The following is a 21,502-nucleotide window of genomic DNA, read 5'->3' on the forward strand; positions in this document are numbered from 1 at the left end:
TTTACCTAATTACTAGCATTTTAGCGAGCAATGAGGTGTATAACGTAGCCATACCTTTAAAAAATAGTTGTAAGTGTAATATAAACTGAATTATGTATTCACTTTGCCGTATGGTTACAAGTTCAACGCTACGAAGGGGTGCGCTGGTCGCTGGCAAAGAAGCAAGAAGTGACAACGCTATTTTGGACGCCAGAGTCGTTCAACATGTTTTTAAGGTTTGATTAGAATCGTTTCGTTACTATAATACATCTAATAACGTTAATATAACAACCTAGCGTTTTTAAAATTGTTCGTATTTGATTTGGCATCGTCCCAGTCAACTTATACTGCAGACTACAGTAACATGTTTTTGTTAAAACGGTGCTAGTGAAGAATCTCTCAAAAATTTGCTAACCACTGTCCCCTAATAGGGGTAAGGTGTTGATGGTTAGGGGTTAGTGGTTATAGGGGTTAGTGGTTAGGATATAAGGGGGGGGGGGAGACTCTTCACTAGCACTGTTAAGACTGTTTTGCATAGTTGGAATTTATCATCAATCAAATAGTTTTTGCAAATTATGTTAGGTTAGAAACTTGCCATATAGATTTTTATAGCCGATCACTCATGCCCAGAGTGTTCTATCCTATATGGGTGAGTTCCCACAGTGTTGCACGCCATGGGACCTGGGATATTTGCCCATTACCTAACTCTTATTAAACAAATAAATATTTTTATTTTCAGAATCCCGAAGTCAAACGTGATTATTCAAACAGGAAAGGCTTTCTTGAAAACTTTATAGAAACAATTAAACAGGAATATAATAAAGACCCTGAGTTAAAAGAAAGCATCAAGAAGTTTCGACAAGAAGCAAAGGAATTGGAAGATTCTGACGCTTTAAAACAAGCGAGGAAAAAGTTTCAAGAAATTGAAAAAGAGACGACACAAAGCACCGAGGTTCTTCAAGAAACGTTCGGGAAAATTAAATCTAAAGTTTCCGAGGTTTGTGGTGTTTGGTTTGTAATCTAAATGTTCTATAGGCTACTGTATTTATCATATTGTAATATTTATTTATAAGTCAGGAAAAGACACTTGCTAAGTTTGATAACTATGAGTGTGACTGCATTTTAACAATGTCACCCAAGATTTTACTAAATATTTAAACATTAATATAAAATGTCTTTACAGACGGCTGAGGAGCTTGGATCATCAGAAGTTGGCAAAGCAGCGAGTCGGATTTCTGGAGGGATTTCTGACGCTGCAAAACGCGCCTCGGAAAGTGAGGCGTTGAAAAAAGTCCAATCAAGACTGAGCGACATTGCTCAAGGCAGTGGTGTTGCTCCTGATAGCTTATATCGACCACCAAGTAAGTTGTCACAGTCTGTTTCATGTTATGCTGTAATAGATGCTCGAATTGGACATGTATAAAACAGAACACTTGTATTATAACGACTGTCCCGCCATTCAAGATAAATAAATTACATACGTGGTAACTTGTAAGCGGGCACGAGGTGTATGAAACAGAACACCCGTGTTAAAACGATTGTCACTGCCCCGCCATACGAGGATAAACAAGTTTTTTACCCATTTGCTACCCTAGGTTTGTCACATAAGGTCTTACAACCTTTCTTCATCTTAACAGCTGTATTACGGATGCGGAAACAAGAATTATCGGTTGACCCTGATAGAGAATACCAGCCCAACACAGAAGCTACGAATATTGTGATGCATAAAGATACAATATGGAACCAACAGTGGGAGTCGTTTAAGACCAGCAAAGTTGGAGAAAGTAAGCAGTATAGTGTTTCTGTGGATTACGGTTATATGTAAGGATATTAATGTGCTAATAGTCTTGTTCAACATGCGGTACTTCTGTCCCTGTAGAGATATTAGTACATACGTATCTTTACCTTTATTTGTTAAAAAGAAGTTATAACATTTTTTCATTCCTAACTGTTGAAACTACTGTATAATGATAAATAATTAAATATAAAAATTAAAATTCCTACTTAAAAATTAAAAAGAATTGGTTTGAGTTTACTAAAAAATATTCTACTTTAAAGAACTAAGTTTAATAATTAGGTTATAATGCTATTTACAAACGTATACAGCTTTCTCTAATGTTTTTATTGGTGGTTTTGTTCAAGTGGAATTAATATCTCTTTTATTCTTCACAGGTATTTCTGAAATGAAAATGCGTTTTGATGAAAGCGATAATGTTTTAATACGAGGTTCGCGTTTTATCACAGACAAAATATCGGGAGTGGCAGGTGGGGGCTTGGAGTTGTTTTTTATAGACACTTATTTCCTTTGGTCTAAATCTGGAGTGACATTGCTCAAATACAGCTACACTCATAGTTGTCAAACATAGGTAACCTCATAAAGAGGTCCTCATTGATTAATATGGTGATGGCGAATGCAATATACTTTGACTCTGCTTGTTTGTATAGACACCTTACAGCAGTAAAAAATCTGGGGTGACATTGTCAAAATACAGCTACACTCATAGTTGTCAAACATAGGGAACCTCATTGATTAACGTGGTGAATGCCAAAGGCTATACTTCTGTTTGTGTATATTGACACTCAACAGCATCATAAAAGCTCTTTACCCATAAAAATGGGTGCTAAATACAATTTAGTTCTTCCCAGGCACCCGCACCCCTACATTACATGTATTCTATGTGTTATTTAGTTTATGCATATAGGTATTTTTGCTGTCAGGAAATTGACACTTCTTCGTTTCTAGGAAGTTTATTTGGAGGAACAGACATCTCAAAAGTGATGACAGAAATAGCTCGAATTGACCCTGAATTTTCGGCACAAGGATTTCTAGATTTTTGTCGATTTGAAATCATTCCAAACTTACTGGAAGCCATTTCACAAGGGAATGAAAACATTGTGAAAGACTGGTGCAGTGAAGCGGTAAGTACTATGTATAGAAGTTTATTATCATAAAGTAACCTGTATCTACATAGGTGTTTATTGGTATGCTTATAAATTCTATTGATCCGTGTATGAATGATAACTAATTTAATTCATACCACATAATAGGGTGGCAAGGAATGTATGTAACTTATTTATTCTTGCATGGCGGAGCCAACACAGTCTTTATAACACTGGTGTTCTGTTTCATACACCTCGTGCCAGCTTATGAGTTACCACATATGTAACTTATTTATCCTCGCATGGTGGGGCAACGACAGTCGTTATAACATGGAAGTTCTGTTTCATACACCTCGTGCTTGCTTACGAGTTACCACGTATGTAACTTATTTATTCTTGCATGGCGGAGCCAACACAGTCTTTATAACACTGGTGTTCTGTTTCATACACCTCGTGCCAGCTTACGAGTTACCACGTATGTAACTTATTTATTCTTGCATGGCGGAGCCAACACAGTCTTTATAACACTGGTGTTCTGTTTCATACACCCCGTGCCAGCTTACGAGTTACCACGTATGTAACTTATTTATCCTCACAAGGCAGGCAACGACAGTCGTTATAAAACGGGTGTTCTGTTTCGATATATCATGAGTGTTCTATTTCATACACCTTGTGCCCACTTATGAGTTACCACATATGTAACTTTGAGAGTGATTAGGTTTATTCAATTTATTTTATAAAACTTTTTCAGCCATACAACCAGCTAATGTTTCCTGTGAAGCAAGCCCAGCAAATAGGTTGTCGTTACGAGCTCACCACGGTGGATCTTGACCATGTAGATATTGCTGGGGCTACAAAAGTAGACCAGGGGCCTGTGCTTGTAATAAGTTTTCAAACTCAACAGATTATGGTAGTTAGGAATAAGAAGGGAGATATTGTAGAAGGAGATTCAGTAAGTTGTTTAAATATAGTAGTGTTTCAAACAGTTTAGCTACACTATGTGGATATCTTTAACATAAATTTTACTCACTTTTGCGCTCTCATTGTATACGCTTAGTATATATTTATTATATAACACTCTAACATTCTTAATATTAAATCTCAATATTTATTTAATTTTAACCTTTTATTAAAAAATTATTTAAAAAATTTTTTAAACTGAAATGTAAAGAATGTAAGTCACACCTATAGGCTGTCATGTTTTTAGTTAGTCTTGTGGTGGAAGACGGGACACCTTTAGCGCATGATATCCAAATATCCGATAGTGTTTTAAACAATTAACATCGGTCTATGGGAGTCGTGAGGATACAGTTTTATAATTCTTTGAATGTTCTTTGTTTACTACCAAATAGGACGTGAAAATGGAATGAAAAGGTGTCCCATCTTCCTCCACCCTACTATACAACGTTTTTGTTATAAATTATTGGTAAGTTAAGAAACTGAATGTATGTTTTTATCCAGGATCAAATAATGAAAGTCTTCCATGTTTGGGCTTTGTGTCGAGATGTTGAAGAGATGGACAGAAGAGCCGCGTGGAAAATAATCGATCAGTCAATGTCTGCCTCGCCAATGTTGTTATGATATGCATTAATAAATACCATGCACGAAAAGCGATGCGCTGCCATTTAATTGTGGTCGATTTAAAGCAAATAAAAATGAGGGCTAACGTTTTCAGTGAATTTGAAGCAGTAGGCGTTAGTGAGGTTAGTCTGTACTAATGCATTGAACTTTTATAACTACGGTTTCATTGGAGTAGAATTGATTGTATGAACTAGGGGGCGGGGGGACGACAGTCTTTTAACGCAGTGGGAAGTTACGACTTCCGTCTTTGCTTGCAGGATTGTTTTGGAAGGAATTTTTTGCATTGATGACAATTTTGACAAAAGGATCGCCAATTTGTCTTGTCTAAGAATAAATACGTATGTTGGATAATTTTTTAAAAAATATTACCAGCGAATGTAACAAACGTTTATCTTTTGAATACACGTGACCTACACAAAAACATTATGGGGACCAAAATGGACTTTGATGGGGACTTCTATTTTTTGCATTTTATAACATTTTTATGTATCTGAACAACGATGTTGAAATTTTGCGGAAAGTTAGTTAAAAGCGGAAAAATGTTTTAAATCTAATAATATGTTTACAGCTTTTTTAAAGTTAAATTAAAGTTACATGTCGTTAGAATATTGCAAGATTCAAAATGCTAAACTACGCATAACGAATATGAAAAGTGTGTAAATCGGATTTTTTAAAACATGTTATAACTTTTTAAAATGGTTTTCAGTCCAATAATTTTATTTATATGCGTAACTAAAGATTCAACTCATTACATAATAATTAGTTTAATTAACTACAACTTAATGTAAGTTCATTGTATGTTGGGTTTAGCAGTTAGGTTAGTTTCAGCGGCATAGCTTTTATTTGACACTTTACTGTAGGGATTTTCAACGACTATGGTTTTGCTGCTAATTCCCCTCTCTTCATCCTTTTAATTATTAAAATCTTTGCTATTATATTTAAAAATATAAATATAAGTTTGTGTTATATTATGTAAAGGTTTGAGTATTAAAAGCAATGCAAATTTATAATCATTTCATTAAAACAATGTATGCCCATTTAAAGTATTTTAAACAGCGCACAAAATAATTTGACATAACATTAGGTAAAAATAATATTATGTATATATATATTACATGTATATTTATTAATTGTTGATTTTATGTTTTAGGATTTTTCTTTAGAGCAAAATGGACGTTCAAAGCTTGTTAGCAGAAATCCAGGATGAGTCTAAAAAACAAGCAGACACGTACAAGAGTATGTTAGAAGCTGCATCGGACAAAGCTCTTGAGAAGAAGCCGGAATACCTGGAGCTCCATGATGTTTATATGAGGAGCAGGAAAGAGGTGGAGGAAAAATTTGTGAAAAACACGGAGTTGGAAAAAACTTTAGCTGAACTTAAAGTGGTGAATGCGGAAATGGAAAAACGGCAAGAAGAAATTGAAACGCGTATTTGTAAGTTGCGGGAACAGCTGGAAGAAAACTCGAAGAAAAAACAAGAAATTATAGAGAAAAATGAAAATGAACGACAAAAAATAAAACAACAAAGTGAATTAGAGATTCAGGGGTTGGAGTTTTACCATAAGTACATGGGATTAGAGGTTCACACATTACGCAATAATCGTGTGCAGTTTCTTTTCTACAATGTATTTCCAGATGACACTGCTCCATTATTCATTATAGTAAAGATGGAAGGTAAAACATATCATATCATGGACTCTGAGCCACCCTTGGAGAACTTACAGCAGCTTGAAAATAGATTGAATGAAACAAATAACTTGGCTGGTTTCATTCAGCATGCCAGGGAAAAACTCAAAGAAAAAGCAAACATTCTAAAAGAAAACTGAACAATTTGTTTGTTATAGCTTTGTTATTATTTTTCTAATCATTTTAAAGAGTTTAAACTTAATTGTATGTTGTTTAAAATTTCGCCTGCGGGCCATTTTTTATGTTGTTTTTGTAATGAAAGATAATATTTTTTATTAAAACTGCCAAATTATTGTTTGCTTGGACTTAAACTACAACAACCAATGTGAAATTTACTTCTGTTTTTCTTAACCTGCCAAGTTATTGTTTGCCTTTCTATAAAACATCAACAACTCACAATGTGGTTTTTATTCGACATTTACTTTTATTGATGCCCAATGCTCACACTGCCTTTAATGTTATTTGTATTTACATTTGTACATTTTATCCCATATAGTTGGCTGGTTACTAAATCAAATTATGAGTAGTGTAGATGCTTATGGGCCAAGTTCCCAGACTCTCACTTTCCTGGATCCCGATGAAAGTGGAGTACTAACTGCAGGGGGAGACACGCAGGTATTATTATAGTATTTCATTTCAAGATCTTGTAATATAACTGCAAAGACAGTGTTTTTATTTTAAATGTCGACATAAAAATGGTAAATGTTTGCTGAAAATCTTAATAGCAAGAGGAAGAAGCTATCTTTTCAAATTGCTTAATATTTTAGTTCCTTATTCCTACTTTTATTTATATGAATACTCAATCTTTTGTTGTGTAAAATGGTGGTACAAAAAGTTGGATGTAATGTTAAAATGCCCATACATACATTCAAGTCACAGACAATGGTCATTTGTATAGAGGGAAACTTTAATTGTTGGCTGGTATTATGTTTCAGTGATGTTATGCCAATGTTTGTTCACTCTATTTTCTTTAACATATGCCAGCGCTGTCTCTCTTCTCTTCACACACACACCTTTCCCAATTACATCTTAATTTGTTTTATTTAAATGCAACTCAATATGAGTTAATTTACAGTCTATTGTGGGTTCAGCAACTACACCTTTTTAAAGTTATTACTCCTTTTACGATTTAAAAACTGTTTTTTTAGTGCTGCTTTCTTTCGCTCGCTCATGTTTTTTTAATCTGTTTTGATTTTAACCTAAATTTACCTCTTCAGCGTGTTTTTAACACGTATCGTTTTACTGCTAATTCCCTTCATTTCGTTGTTTCAATTAAACTGATCTTCGCTGTACTCCATTTTAAGAAGATAAACAAAATTTGTTATTTTAATTATTTTGTCTTGAATTTACCATATATTAACCTCCCAGGCAAGCGAGTATGACTTCACTGACTTCACTATTCCATCACAAACTCAAACTCAGACACAAACTCAACACAGCCAAAGCCAACTTGATGCTGGGGATAATAGCCAGGTACATGATTCGTATTAATATTTATTGGTAGATTTGTAGAAGTATATTTTTGAAATTCAGCTAAAGAATTAGATATGCTAACAAGAGCCTTTCTTTTAATCTATTTTTTACTCTTTCACAAACAAAAAGTTTGTTTTTGTATGCTATTTTTACACAAACAAGATACCACCTTATCTGATAATTTTTTCGCTAGCATTTACATTTTAAAAGTTCAAAAAGAGGTGTCGAAAAAAAGATGACTAATATATCATTCTCTTGTCTCACAAGACACAGAAACTAGCTGGTTGTATCTTGTATGCATTTAGTATTTTAATGTTTTTGCTCATTTTATGAATTAAAACAAAAAATCTTTACTCCCCCACACACAGGATGTAGCTTTTGTACGTATTTTATTGTTTTTCAATTTTAGGCAAAATTTTCTTGTGTGAGTCATAATAAAACACCTTTGTTTCCCAGACCCAGGATGTAGCAGGAGAGGATGAAGGCTTGGTTGGTCGAGATGATGACTTGGGAGGATTGCAGGAGAACATCCACATCGCAACACAAGGAGTAGCGGATCTAAGGTTCGAGGAAGATGATGACGAAGATGGATTTTATACGAGGGATCTTCCTGAACATGCATGCAGGTTAGATTATATACAATCCTCACGACTCCCCAACGTATAGTAGATTAGAGTAAGATTGGGCACAAAGTCACAAATTGCCCCACAGATTATAAACGTATCCTCACAAGTTACAACTCCATCTTACCCAAACCACTATGTAGCAGCTTGGGGTAAGATGGTCTACAAAAAGTCACAAGTTGCCCCCCTTACAAATTATGTTTTACAACCAGAGACATCCCTAACCACGCATAGGGCAGGGTCATAGAAACAAGAATCTATCTTATTTTTTTACAAAGTTCTTTGAGGCTTATTTCTGAGAAAGCATAAAAATTGTTTTTCACTAAGTTTAAACTAACTAAAACGCAGAAATAAAAGAACTACGTTTTGTAATGTAATCCTTCCGTTTATTTTAATATTTTTTAGCAGTTTTTTTGCTTTCTATATTATATATACTGTAACTAGGAATGTGCCGAAGTTGTAAAAGCTTGGGTTCGCCAAGCGCCGAGCTTCATTGTAAAGTTTGCGCTTGGCTCAGAACATCCCTAACTGTAAAGGTGGCTGTACACAGTATCCGGAATTCGTCCGTTTTGTCTGTTTTGTCCAGATTTCGCTGCATGCGGAACTCGGTAATGGGTTTGCATACGACTTCGCATGCTAATACGCACGCCGGATACTGTGTACAGCCACCTTAACACATTTTAAACTGTATTCCCCACCCCAGATATTGTGGAATACATGACCCCAACTGCGTGGTGATGTGTAACTCCACACAGAAGTGGTTTTGTAATGGAAGAGGAAATACATCTGGAAGGTACTTGTGTGGTTATGATGTTTTTAAATCTTGTTTTGTGAGAGTGAATATAAATAATAACGAAAGTCATTTCAAAATCTGTTTTTATCGAATCAAATTATTTATTTTTTTAGTTTTCTTTTTGGCCTAGTTTCCAGACCCCACGGCGTGCCTCAATATAGGACCGCATCCATATAGAATAGAAGCTTTAGGAACCATATATTTAACCATATTACCAATATAACAACCACAGCCACATCATCAACCACTTGGTGCGAGCTAAATGTAAGGAGGTAACCGTACATAGAGACGGACAACTTGGCGACTCAATGCTAGAATGTTACAACTGTGGTTGTAGGAATATCTTCTTACTTGGGTTTATTCCTGCTAAAGCTGATTCAGTGGTTGTTCTCCTATGCAGGTTTGGCTTGCTTTGATTATTTGCATGCATAGATAGTCTACTCCTATGATGTGCCTCACAGTAGGATCTGACCCATATAGAATGTTGGGGTAATGGGCAACTCTAGCCTAAGTCCCAGGTCCCTTGGTATGCCAATGTAGGACCTCACCCATATAGAATAGACATAGCCTGTTACGTGGGGAATGGGCCAATTTAGGTTTAAATCCCAGCTTCCTATCTATAGGACTTCACTCATATAAAATGCACAGTTGTCAAATTTGTTATAATTCCAGGAGTTCTATTAAAACTAGCTATACTTATAAAGTTCATATATTTCCCCGGTATTAGTATTTGAATCCTTTTCTGTTGGTTTTGATAAACTCTTTGTTTAGTTGTGTGATAACATAATGGAAAATATCTTTGTTCAATTAAACCATCATCTATTCAGGCAACCATGCGCCAATCAGACCAGCTTAAAAGACATGAACTGGTGAGTCTAATTTAAACCTATATCTGTAAATAAAGTGCTTTATACATTAGTTGTTATTACTTCAAGGTGCTTTCATTAACCTTTATTCCAGGTAAACTTGTCTTTTTTTTAACTTTACTATAATCCAAAATTTCCTGCACTGCAATGGACACTTAACAACACGGTAAAAGCTGATTTAAATTCAACTGGGGTTTCTAAAACACACAATGTCAACCCTGTTTTAAAAGAGTGAGCCCATGTACCCCATCCCTTTGTACTTAATGCTCCAATATTATTCTAATTTGACCACTTGCTTAATAACTAGTTGGACTTGATTTTTGTCTGTTTTTGTAGCATCAGATCTTACTGTATTCTTTACACAAGAATCGTCAATTCTATAAGCACCAGGTCAGGGTCAGATTTCATCTTCCAGTTTTTTCATATTCCTAAACCCAATATTTATCACACCCAGGGATGCATCCCAATGGCAACCTCTAATCCAGGATCGCTGTTTCCTTTCTTGGTTGGTTAAGATCCCATCAGAGGAAGAACAACTACGTGCACGACAGATAACAGCACAGCAGATCAATAAGTTGGAAGAGTTGTGGAAGGTGTGATGTCATAATGGTGTAGTGATGTCTTATTATAATATGTTATTTTGGTGTAAACAAGAATGAGGCACCCTTATAAAATATTCCTTTAAAAACAACCGATTTGTACGAAATTTATTATAAATTGAAAGTTGTGATGTAAATTAAACTGGTTTCAAGAAATTGTGGATTTGTTTACTGCTGTTTACATTTATAAAGCATAATTGAAACACAATATGTTTCCATTGTAGGAAAATGTTGATGCAACCATTGAAGATTTGGAGAAACCTGGAGTTGATGAAGATCCACACGCTGTGTTGTTGAGGTAGCTTTTGTTCAACTTAGTTAGTTTAGCTAAAATATAAACATAGATGTCCATGTATATATGATACAATTGGCTTTACTTTCAAACGTTTTGTTTGTGGTTAAATGCCCTTATGGCAACCAAAGGATAACTGGTTTGCTGCTCTATGTTAAACAATATTGATGCTGATCAGCGTATGTGGTAACTGAGTATAAGAAATGAAGCTTATTTGGATTCATATTATGCCTGACAGGCTTGGTTTATGTATTAGAATCCTTTTTACTGTTTAACATATGTGGTGACCAGACTTCTGGAGTTTTACTCGTAGTCGTATCGTTGGCCGAATGGGTATATGACCAACTTTGACTTTGTTCCTAGGCGTTGCTGTAAGATCACCCATACAGAATAGATATATAGAAATTTAAAGTTATAAACTCACTTTGTCCTTAATCCTGGGTGTTCGGTCCCATATCTTGCCTCACCATCTTACTTATACAGTATGATAAACTAACAATAACACTAATACTACCCAACATACCCTTTCATATATACTTACACTATAGGTATGAAGACGCTTACCAATACCAGAACATATTTGGACCACTAGTTAAGCTGGAAGCTGACTATGATAGAAGGCTAAAGGAATCCCAAACGCAAGCCAACGTAACTATAAGATGGGATATCGGGCTCAATAAGAAAAGGTTGGCCCATTTTCAGCTTCCGAAGACGGATACAGGTGAATTATATTTAAATTAAATTGGAATCATTAATTTATACCCTAGTTTATTCTATATGAGTGAGGTCTTATGGAGTGGCATGCCATGGGCATGAATTGGAGTGCATTTTATTGGCACATTACCCCAACATTGTCTATATGCAGGATTCTTATATGGGTAAAGTCCTACAGTGAGGCACGCCATGGGACCTGGGATTTAGTGCAGAATTGGCACATTACCCCAACATTGTATTATATGCACATTCTATTCTATATGGGTAAAGTCCTACAGTGAGGCACGCCATGGGACCTGGGATTTAGTGCAGAATTGGCACATTACCCCAACATTGTATATATGCACATTCTATTCTATATGGGTAAAGTCCTACAGTGAGGCACGCCATGGGACCTGGGATTTAGTCAGAGTTGGCTCATTACCCCAACATTGTATATGCACATTCTATTTTATATGGGTGAGGTCCTACAGTGAAGGCACGCCATGGGACCTGGGATTTAGGTCAGAGTTGGCTCATTACCCCAACATTGTATATGCACATTCTATTTTATATGGGTGAGGTCCTACAGTGAAGCACGCCATGGGACCTGGGATTTAGTGCAGAGTTGGCCAATTACCCCAAACACCTATTGAAACTCCCAATTCCAAATAGTCATTTATTTAATAAAGATATTTCTGTTCTGCCCTAAGCCGTTTGTTTATTATTGGCTATATTCAAATAAGGAAGAATTAATCAATGTCTCATTTTATCTATGTTTTTGTATTAACATGATAGTGGTTACTGTTGTTATCTTTGCCCAAAGCAGAAACCGGTTTCAGGCAGCTTAAACTAGCTACCCATAACAGAAACTGGTTTCAGACAGGTTAAACTAGCCACTCATGACAAAAATCGTTTTAGGCGGTTTAAACTGGTTGCTCATATGAACATTTTTTATCAGTGTTCCCCGTTTATTTTCAGACATGAAACTAATGAAGGGAGATGAGATAAGCTTGCGACATCTGGGAACACTGTGGGAAGGGAAGGGGCATGTGGTTAAAGTGCCTGACAGTATCCTTTATCTGAGATGAACCATAACTTAACACATATGTGTGACTTACTATTGTAATTCCCACCATCTGACTTACTGTTAAATATAAATTAATTTTAAAATTTCTAATGCTTGTGATTTTGTAGTATACATGTACATTGTATGCTACAAAATCCGGGGGACTATTACTAAAATGCAGTTAGTATTACAAATAACAAACTAATTTTGGTTAAAACATTGTTATTACCCATTTAAACTGGTTTGTTCTTAACTTGGTCTTTTTAAGACACTTGGCCTTTAAGTACTAAATGTAAATAAAACATATAAACATTACTGTAATTTTCCACCACGTAAATTATTTGACCTTAACTTGACCTCATTAAGACTCGAGCGATGAAATAGCTATTGAACTGAGATCATCTGTGGGGGTTCCCCTTGATAAAACAGGGAATTTCCACGTTGACTTTGTATGGAAATCAACCTCATTTGACAGGTTAGATTTGTTTCTGTGTAGTATTCATATTTTCTTGCATATCGGTGTGCATTATATTAAGATTGTTGCAAAACTTTTCCTTATTCCATCTAAGCTAAGATATGAAGATACTTACTGTACTTACTTACAATGTTGCACAATTTTAATAAATGTATTGGAGTTAGGGATGGCTAGATAAAAACCCTGAAACTTAATTGTTTAATGCAAAGTTCCAGGGTCGGCGTGCCCACCTTACCACCCCAGGTTTGGCGCCTTTTCTCTTTATACATCTTTAGTTGCCCTTAGTTTACACCAGTGGTTCCCAAACTGTGGTACCACTGGTCTCCGAAGTGGTACGCAAACAACTCATTATGTTTACACCAAACGGTTGCAAATGATATTTTTTAGCGCAACTTTGAGGTAGGCAGTGTCAAGTTTGTGTTAAGAATTCCCGCAAAAAATTACATAAATAATCAGTCGACTTTTTTGTTTAACATTGACAAGCTAGTATGTAAGTGGCACGAGACGGCTGCATGGACCAAGAGTGGTACGCGAGTAAATAAAGTCTGGGAACCACTGGTTTACACCAACCAACCATACTATTGTTAATTTATATTGTCCCACCTCTAGGGATGCACATTACAGAATTTCGAATCCGTGAGATTCGAATCCTTTTGTATTCGAATCTAATTACGGCAGTGGTTCCCAAACTTTTTTTTCACCCGGCGCCACTTGAGCTATTCAAAATGTTTGCGGCGCACTTAGCCAAAGGTCTTAGAAATAAAAACGCATTTTTACAGTTTTATCGTGTATTTTAAGATTAGGCTCGTTTAAGCATATGAAACTTAAGCATATGAAAAGTGTTGTGTACCACAGTCTGGACATGATTATTGCAAACCGAAAGAAATAATTGGCATTGTTACGTAATATACAAATCTACTGTACAGATAGAAATGCGAAAACAAACTTTTTAAATTTTATTATTGAACAAACACGTTGGATTTTTATATAAAACAACAATTTATATTGCAATAAAATATTAATACAAATCAATTATCTCGACCATGCTAAATTGGAAATGTTTCTGCAAATTTTCACGGCGCACTTGACGAGTTGCGTCGGCGCACTAGTGCGCCGCGGCGCCCACTTTGGGAACCGCGGAATTACGGGATTCGGTATTCTGTTTAATGACGTAATTACACGTCATCTCATATACTATATTAACAATTTTTGAAACTTATTAATTTTGAAAAAAAATATTTTTGTGTTTGTGGGACTTTCAAGAGTAAACGTTTCGTAACGTCTTTTCATAACCTGCTATACGTTTCATGACGCAAAAACTACCCAATAGTACAATTTTTGATCATTTTACAACTCATGTTCCAACAAGGCGGGTATGAAAGAGTCAATAAACTGACTTATGTGGGTAAAATTATTTTTTCCTATAAATATAAAAAGATTCGAAATTCTAGATTCGGAATTCTAGATTCGAAATAAAGTATTCTAGGATATCCTAGAATACCTAATTATTCTGTAATGTGCATCCCTACCCACCTCACAGAATGCAGAGTGCTATGAAGACATTTGCGGTAGATGAGGCATCCGTATCCACCTACATCTACCATAGACTGCTTGGCCACGAAGCTGAAGAACAAACATTGAAAACGAATCTTCCAAAAAGGTTTTCAGCTCCAGGATTACCAGAGCTCAACCATTCACAGGTGAGGTTGCATTGTTGTTTGAAATAATTGTCTGAATTAATGTGACTTATTTATCCTCGCATGGCGGGTCAACGGCAGTCGTTATAACATGGGTGTTCTGTTTCATATGCCTCGTACCCTTAGGCAAGTTACCACAATAGTGACATTTTTTATATTGTATGGCTGACAATTTAAACAACCCATTAGTGACCACTGGGTTGGCGCAATTGTCATTAAATGTCTTGCCCAAGGACACATGCACCCACAATGGTAGCAGCATCGAGCATTGAACCTGTACTTAACTTTCCTCACATCCCAGGTATATGCTGTGAAGACGGTGCTTCAAAGACCTTTATGTTTAATCCAAGGACCTCCTGGCACCGGCAAAACTGTAACCAGCGCCACTATTGTTTACCATCTTGTTAAATCATGTGGACAAAGGTAAGTTTAATATAAATTTCAACTCTAAATAAAAGTTACAATTAATTCTTATTACAAAATACCACAGGCTTGGAGTAATGGTCCAGCTCTGGCTTAAATTCTAGGTCTCATGGCATGCCTTGCTCTAGTATCTTACTCATTAACAGTTTGACAAACTACCCCTTTTTTCTGCTGAGTTTAAAAACAATTTTTCTTATTTTTTGACCTGTTGGGTTTCATTCCCTTTTAAGATTCAAGCGTTAAAATGCCGACAGACGACGCGATTAAAATAGAAGAAATATTTCAAACACAAAATACCCAAATAAAAAAAATCTGTTTTGTTGTCCTGGTTGAGGTTTGAACCCACCACCCAATGGTTTTATCCCCTATCCCCCAAACAGACAGGTTCTTGTATGTGCTCCAAGTAACATAGCAGTAGACCAACTTACTGAGAAGATCCATCGAACTGGGTTAAAGGTGGTCAGGTTGTGCGCGAAGAGCAGGGAAGCGATCGATTCTAATGTTTCGTTTCTATCTCTGCATAATCAAGTCAGAAGCATGGAGAGGTAGGTGATGTCATAATGTTATTGTGATGCAATAAAGTATTATTGTGATGTCACAAAAGTAACGTTGTAATATGATGATGTCCAATAAAGGCGTTAAGTTTTTATTTGACTAAAATCTCGGTTGACATTGTAAAAATGCACTCATAGTTGTCAAACAGAGAACCTCATTGATTAATGTGGTGAATGCAATATACTTTGGCTCTGCTTGTTTGTATAGACACTCTTTCATGTAGATACTACCAAATTCTGCTTTTTCAATAATTGTGCAGAATAATAATACATCTAAACACATAGTTTCCTATTTATCACTTGAACACAATACTGCCATTAGAAACATGATACAGCTATTGTTATATATACAAGGTTATAATTAATTACAAACACAGCTTACCAGAGCTGCAGAAGCTACAACAACTGAAGGACGAGACGGGTGAATTATCCTCTAATGATGAGAAGAGATACCGAGCCCTTAAGAGAAATGCTGAACGGGAATTGCTACAGGTTGGTTGTTGTTCATATCAATAACTTTGTTATCATACAATTTCGATGGTTCGGCGCTGTGACTCGGTGGTTGGGAACCTGCATCAGAACTAAAAGATGCCAGATTCAACGCTTGACACTTGTAAAGTTATATATGAATATGGGCCAACTTTGGCGTAAATCTAAGCTCTCATGGCATGCTGCACTCTATGGGTAATTACCGACACAGCCTTTTTCCTTTACTGCAAACTCTCAATTGCCTTTTTCTTATCATTGTCATTTTCGCACACGAAAATGAGAAGTCTAGTTATTCTAATAAAAATGATCTTGGATGCAACATTGCTACTGATGACATCACTAAACATATTTATGACATCACTTAACATATTTATGATATCACAATCCCCAGCATGCTGACGTGATATGTTCTACTTGTGTTGGAGCTGGTGATCCACGCCTTGTAAGGTTCCGGTTCCGTTCCATACTGATAGATGAAAGCACGCAAGCAACTGAACCTGAGTGCATGGTGCCAGTTGTGCTTGGAGCACAGCAGGTTAGTACTGCATTTATATTGTTGTAATAGTTGATCAAAGTTGCCTAGTTAGTCAGGTTGTAGTGACCTGGTTCACCTGTGTTACTGAATGTTCTAATAATTACATTTAGTTGGTGACATTTTCATTTTTTCCGAAGTGCCAACTATATAATATTCGCAGAATTTAACTTTTCCAAACTTAAGTTTACACTTAATTTTTCCCTTTTGTACAAGGACAGCATTTGGTCATATAATAAGTGTATGTTTCAGCCCTGAAGCTGTTAAATTAATGGCGTACTCAAGCTAAGTGAGAAGTCCCCATGCCTCACTTAGGACCCCACCCATATAGAATGTGCATATACAGTGTTGGGGTAATGGGCCAACTCTGGCCTAAATCCCAGGTCCCATGACATGTCTCACTGTAGGACCTCATATAGAATAGAACGTGCATATACAGTGTTGGGGTAATGGGACAACTCTGGCCTAAATCCCAGGTCCCATGGCATGCCTCACTGTAGGACCTCACCCATATAGAATAGAATTACTTTTTCCACTAAACCTTGTATTTTTTTCTTCCAGTTGATCTTAGTAGGAGACCATTGTCAGTTGGGACCCGTGGTTATGTGTAAGAAAGCAGCCAATGCAGGGCTCGCCCAATCACTGTTCGAGAGGCTGGTGGTGCTCGGGATTCGGCCAATCAGATTGCAGGTAATTTATGGCTGGAAATTCAAATTTATTAAGTGTTTTAATACAACTAAGGTACCATTTGTGATCAGTGGTTGAAGCGCTCGACTTTAGACCAGAAAAATCTGAGAAAAACACGGCAGTTGTTCCAACCCAGTAGTCATTTTTTAGGTTGTTAGTCATACCAAATAAAAAAAATAAAAAATTCTTATCTACAAAGTTACATACAATTCTTAGGCGGGCATGAGGTATATGAGACGATACCCCATTTAACAATTAATTGCTGCCTAGAGCCCGTGGGGTCAAATTGTTTGTTTTTAATTCATTCTCCATACATCTACGTTACAGGTACAATACCGTATGCACCCAGCTTTATCTGCTTTCCCATCCAATATATTCTATGAAGGATCTCTACAGAATGGGGTCACTGCAGGTAAGATTCTGATACATGATAAATATGAAAGTAACTCGGTCAACCAAATATTTATGCACATCAATATCTCATCTTCGTTGGCCATGTATTCGTTACGTATTCGTTTATTTTAACACAATAATACATGGGGAATAAAGGCTGCATTTTGTTTGCGTATACCTGTTTAATTAACAAACAGCATAAGTTAGTTATTATGTGATATATTGGTATACATAGGTGAAGCTTGTAGAACACAGGGGAGGCAGGGATAGTTAGACACACATTCATGTGAAACAAGTCTAACTTACTGGTTGTAATGTTTACTGATTAATACAGTGTAGAAAATTTCCAGGGGAAACCTGCCACCCCAGGTTTGTCGCCTATATATCCTATATTCATTGTATTTGCACCACAGGTGAAAGAATGAGGAAGAACCTGAGTTTTGTTTGGCCATCCCCCGATAAACCAATGTTTTTCTACAAAACATCAGGACAGGAAGAGATTGCAAGTTCTGGTACTTCGTATCTAAACAGGTGGGTTGTTTGTTGTTTCTATGAGATGAAGTACTATACTTCATAACAGGACCTTAGATTTAGTTGCCTTTATTCCCAATACCTTACTGCTTTTTAAAATTGTTTTTAGTTGGCTTTAGGGGGTTTAGGGATAGATGTTTCCATTCATTTTATTCTATATGTGTGAGTTCCTGTAGTGTGGAAAGCCGTGAGAATTATGATTTAGGCCCAAGTTGCCCCATTACTCCAACACCCAGGGCGCTACAATTTGTGACCACTGGGTTGAAGCAATGTCCGTCAGGTGTCTTGCCCATGAACACATACATATGCATGAACCTCAAGTTATAAAGCAAGCACCCAACCACTAAGCCATACTGCTGGATTCTTTATATAACATATTCCACCGAAGGTATTTGAATAAAAGTTTATATTTTTCTACACAGAACTGAAGCCGCAGTTGTTGAACGAATCACAACTAAGTTTCTTAAATCCGGCATCAAACCTGAGCAGATAGGGATTATAACTCCATATGAAGGCCAGAGGTCTTACTTGGTGCAATACATGCAATATTCGGGTTCCCTCCATTCTAAACTGTATATGGTGGGTTGTAGGTTTATGTGTATTAGTCAGGGGTTTAGATTGACTAACTTGTAAGCGGGCACGAGGTGTATGAAACAGAGCAGCCGTGTTATAACGACTGTTGTTGCCCCGCCACGCTAGGATAAATAAGTTACATACGTGGTAATTGTAAGCAGGCACGAGGTGTATGAAACAGAACACTCGTGTTATAACGACTGTTGTTGCCCCGCCATGCTAGGATAAATAAGTTACATACGTGGTAATTGTAAGCAGGCACGAGGTGTATGAAACAAAACACTTGTGTTATTATAACAACTGTCTTATGACTCCCTGTGCACCTTACCACATTACCTCATTGTAACTTAATATTCCAAGAGATGTATAAAACAGACCACTGTGTTATAACGACTGCTGTTGATTCACCATACATGACTTTACTTTATACACCAGGAGGTTGAGATTGCCAGTGTGGATGCGTTCCAAGGTCGTGAGAAGGACTTCATCATCCTCTCATGTGTGAGGGCAAATGAGCATCAAGGCATCGGGTTCCTGAACGATCCACGAAGGCTGAATGTGGCGCTTACAAGGGCAAGGTGGGATAGTTGTTAGTGGGGATTGTGGCATAGTGGGATAGTTGTTAGTGGGGATTGTGGCATAGTGGGTTAGTTGTTAGTGGGGATTGTGGCATAGTGGGTTAGTTGTTAGTGGGGATTGTGGCATAGTGGGTTAGTTGTTAGTGGGGATTGTGGCATAGTGGGTTAGTTGTTAGTGGGGATTGTGGCATAGTGGGTTAGTTGTTAGTGGGGATTGTGGCATAGTGGGATAGTTGTTAGTGGGGATTGTGGCATAGTGGGGATTGTGGCATAGTGGGATAGTTGTTAGTGGGGATTGTGGCATAGTGGGATACTGCCGTTGGATTGTGCTGCCAGGGAGGAGTTATGCTGTTTGGTACAGCATGTTGTACTGAAATCATGTTAGGGGTTTATTGGGTTACAAATGTTTGATTTTAAGACAGAAGGTTTTTATAACGTCATATTAAAGGGGTGATATATGTTTTGGCACCCCAGTTTTACATTAAAAACATCTTTGACCCTGCTGTTAGCTCAAAGTACATTGCATTTACCACATTAATCAATGAGGTTCCCTATGTTTGACAAATATGAGTGTAACTGCATTTTAACAATGTCACCCCAGATTTTACCCTGCTGTTAGGTGTCTATACAAACAATCAGAGCCAAAGTATATTGCATTCACCACATTAATCAATGAGGTTCCCTATGTTTGACAACTATGGGTGTAACTGCATTTTAACAATGTCACCCAGATTTTACCCTGCTGTTAGGTGTCTATACAAACAAGCAGAGCCAAAGTATATTGCATTCACCACATTAATCAATGAGGTTCCCTATGTTTGACAACTATGAGTGTAACTGTATTTTAACAATGTCACCCAGATTTTACCCTGCTGTTAGGTGTCTATACAAACAAGCAGAGCCAAAGTATATTGCATTCACCACATTAATCAATGAGGTTCCCTATGTTTGACAACTATGAGTGTAACTGTATTTTAACAATGTCACCCAGATTTTACCCTGCTGTTAGGTGTCTATACAAACAAGCAGAGCCAAAGTATATTGCATTCACCACATTAATCAATGAGGTTCCCTATGTTTGACAACTATGAGTGTAACTGCATTATGTCACCCCAGATTTTACCCTAAATTTAACAAACTCAAGAAAACCACAAACCTCAGTATAAGTTTCTTCATCCAAAACCTTCTTAAACTTCTTCCTCGGTTGCTTTGAAGATGTAGCGACAACAAGCGATGTTCCACGCCCACAATTTCGGCCATAATTTAATTTGTCTTCTAACTTAACGTTTTTGGTAAATTTCCAAATCGTTTTTCGGACGTTTAATTCTTTGTCCAACTTTCCCGGGTGAATACCCTGTTGCGAAAAACTTGGCTCAAAATAGAAATTTTATACTATTTTAAAGTCACGGAAAATGGCTACGTCAGAGCTACGTCATTTATAATTATTAAACACATATTTGTTCAGAGTCGGTGTTTTATGAATTTTAATACTAAATTATTCGTTTTTATATAAAGTACACATTTCTAACAGGGGACTTCGGTATTTAACCAATTTTAAGTTTCTAGATAGAAATGTTATAATGTTCTGACGCCATCATCGTTTCGGATCAATGATTTCAGATGCAAACAAACTTGTGAAATGACGTATACACTTGGTATAGACATCGGGACCACATCAAGTAAAGTTGTCGTTGTGAATGAGAATAATGAGGTTCGCTGGTCTATGTGGTGATGTTATAATGGTTTGGGTAATTGTTATAACACGGGTGTTCTGTTTCATACACCTCGTGCCAGCTTACAAGGTACTACTGTTATAACACGGGTGTTCTGTTTCATACACCTCGTGCCCGCTTACAATTTACAACGTATGTAACTTATTTATCCTCGCATGGCGGGGCAATGACAGTCGTTATAACACAGGGTGTTCTGTTTCATACACCTCGTGCCCGCTTACAACGATACCACGTATGTAACTTGTTTATCCTCGCATGGCGGGGCAACGACAGTCGTTATAACACGGATGTTCTGTTTCATAC

The 21,502-nt window shown here is 36.7% G+C and overlaps 2 protein-coding genes and 1 long non-coding RNA gene across 3 annotated transcripts in view; 2 read left to right on the plus strand and 1 right to left on the minus strand.

Annotated features, from left to right (window-relative positions):
• Positions 1 to 5: 5 nt before the first annotated feature.
• LOC100186487 (mitochondrial import inner membrane translocase subunit TIM44) lies at positions 6 to 4,483 on the plus strand. The gene is made up of 8 exons (XM_002124896.4): positions 6 to 215; positions 719 to 976; positions 1,163 to 1,340; positions 1,617 to 1,763; positions 2,152 to 2,244; positions 2,723 to 2,898; positions 3,611 to 3,811; positions 4,321 to 4,483. The coding sequence occupies exons 1-8, from the start codon at positions 93 to 95 to the stop codon at positions 4,438 to 4,440; spliced, it is 1,296 nt and encodes a 431-aa protein (XP_002124932.1). The 5' UTR covers positions 6 to 92; the 3' UTR covers positions 4,441 to 4,483.
• LOC108949708 lies at positions 2,291 to 16,053 on the minus strand. The gene is made up of 2 exons (XR_001974851.2): positions 15,838 to 16,053; positions 2,291 to 2,350 (listed from the first exon to the last, which is right to left on the minus strand). It is a non-coding gene; the product is annotated as an uncharacterized LOC108949708 (long non-coding RNA).
• Positions 6,623 to 21,502, plus strand: part of LOC100181729 (regulator of nonsense transcripts 1) — a gene marked incomplete in the record, with an annotated part of 20,198 nt that continues 5,318 nt past the window's right edge. The window contains 21 exon segments of the mRNA XM_009861097.3: positions 6,623 to 6,741; positions 7,495 to 7,599; positions 8,056 to 8,225; positions 8,926 to 9,015; positions 9,248 to 9,415; positions 9,843 to 9,884; positions 10,336 to 10,474; positions 10,705 to 10,778; positions 11,321 to 11,493; positions 12,447 to 12,536; positions 12,901 to 13,009; positions 14,550 to 14,709; positions 15,008 to 15,129; positions 15,510 to 15,674; positions 16,061 to 16,175; positions 16,564 to 16,707; positions 17,266 to 17,394; positions 17,719 to 17,803; positions 18,198 to 18,315; positions 18,738 to 18,894; positions 19,324 to 19,466. Of these exon segments, the coding sequence (XP_009859399.1) occupies positions 6,646 to 6,741; positions 7,495 to 7,599; positions 8,056 to 8,225; positions 8,926 to 9,015; positions 9,248 to 9,415; positions 9,843 to 9,884; positions 10,336 to 10,474; positions 10,705 to 10,778; positions 11,321 to 11,493; positions 12,447 to 12,536; positions 12,901 to 13,009; positions 14,550 to 14,709; positions 15,008 to 15,129; positions 15,510 to 15,674; positions 16,061 to 16,175; positions 16,564 to 16,707; positions 17,266 to 17,394; positions 17,719 to 17,803; positions 18,198 to 18,315; positions 18,738 to 18,894; positions 19,324 to 19,466 (2,594 nt within the window).

The sequence above is a fragment of the Ciona intestinalis genome, chromosome 8 (assembly GCF_000224145.3).
Source record: "Ciona intestinalis chromosome 8, KH, whole genome shotgun sequence".
Taxonomy (NCBI): Eukaryota; Metazoa; Chordata; class Ascidiacea; order Phlebobranchia; family Cionidae; genus Ciona; species Ciona intestinalis.

Excerpts from the sequence above, each read along its gene's own strand:
- LOC100186487 (XM_002124896.4), top strand. The coding sequence starts at position 93 with ATGTATTCACTTTGCCGTATGGTTACAAGTTCAACGCTACGAAGGGGT. Across the intron at positions 216-718 it reads TCGTTCAACATGTTTTTAAG|AATCCCGAAGTCAAACGTGA; the intron begins GTTTGATTAGAA and ends TTTTATTTTCAG. Across the intron at positions 2,245-2,722 it reads CAAAATATCGGGAGTGGCAG|GAAGTTTATTTGGAGGAACA; the intron begins GTGGGGGCTTGG and ends CTTCGTTTCTAG.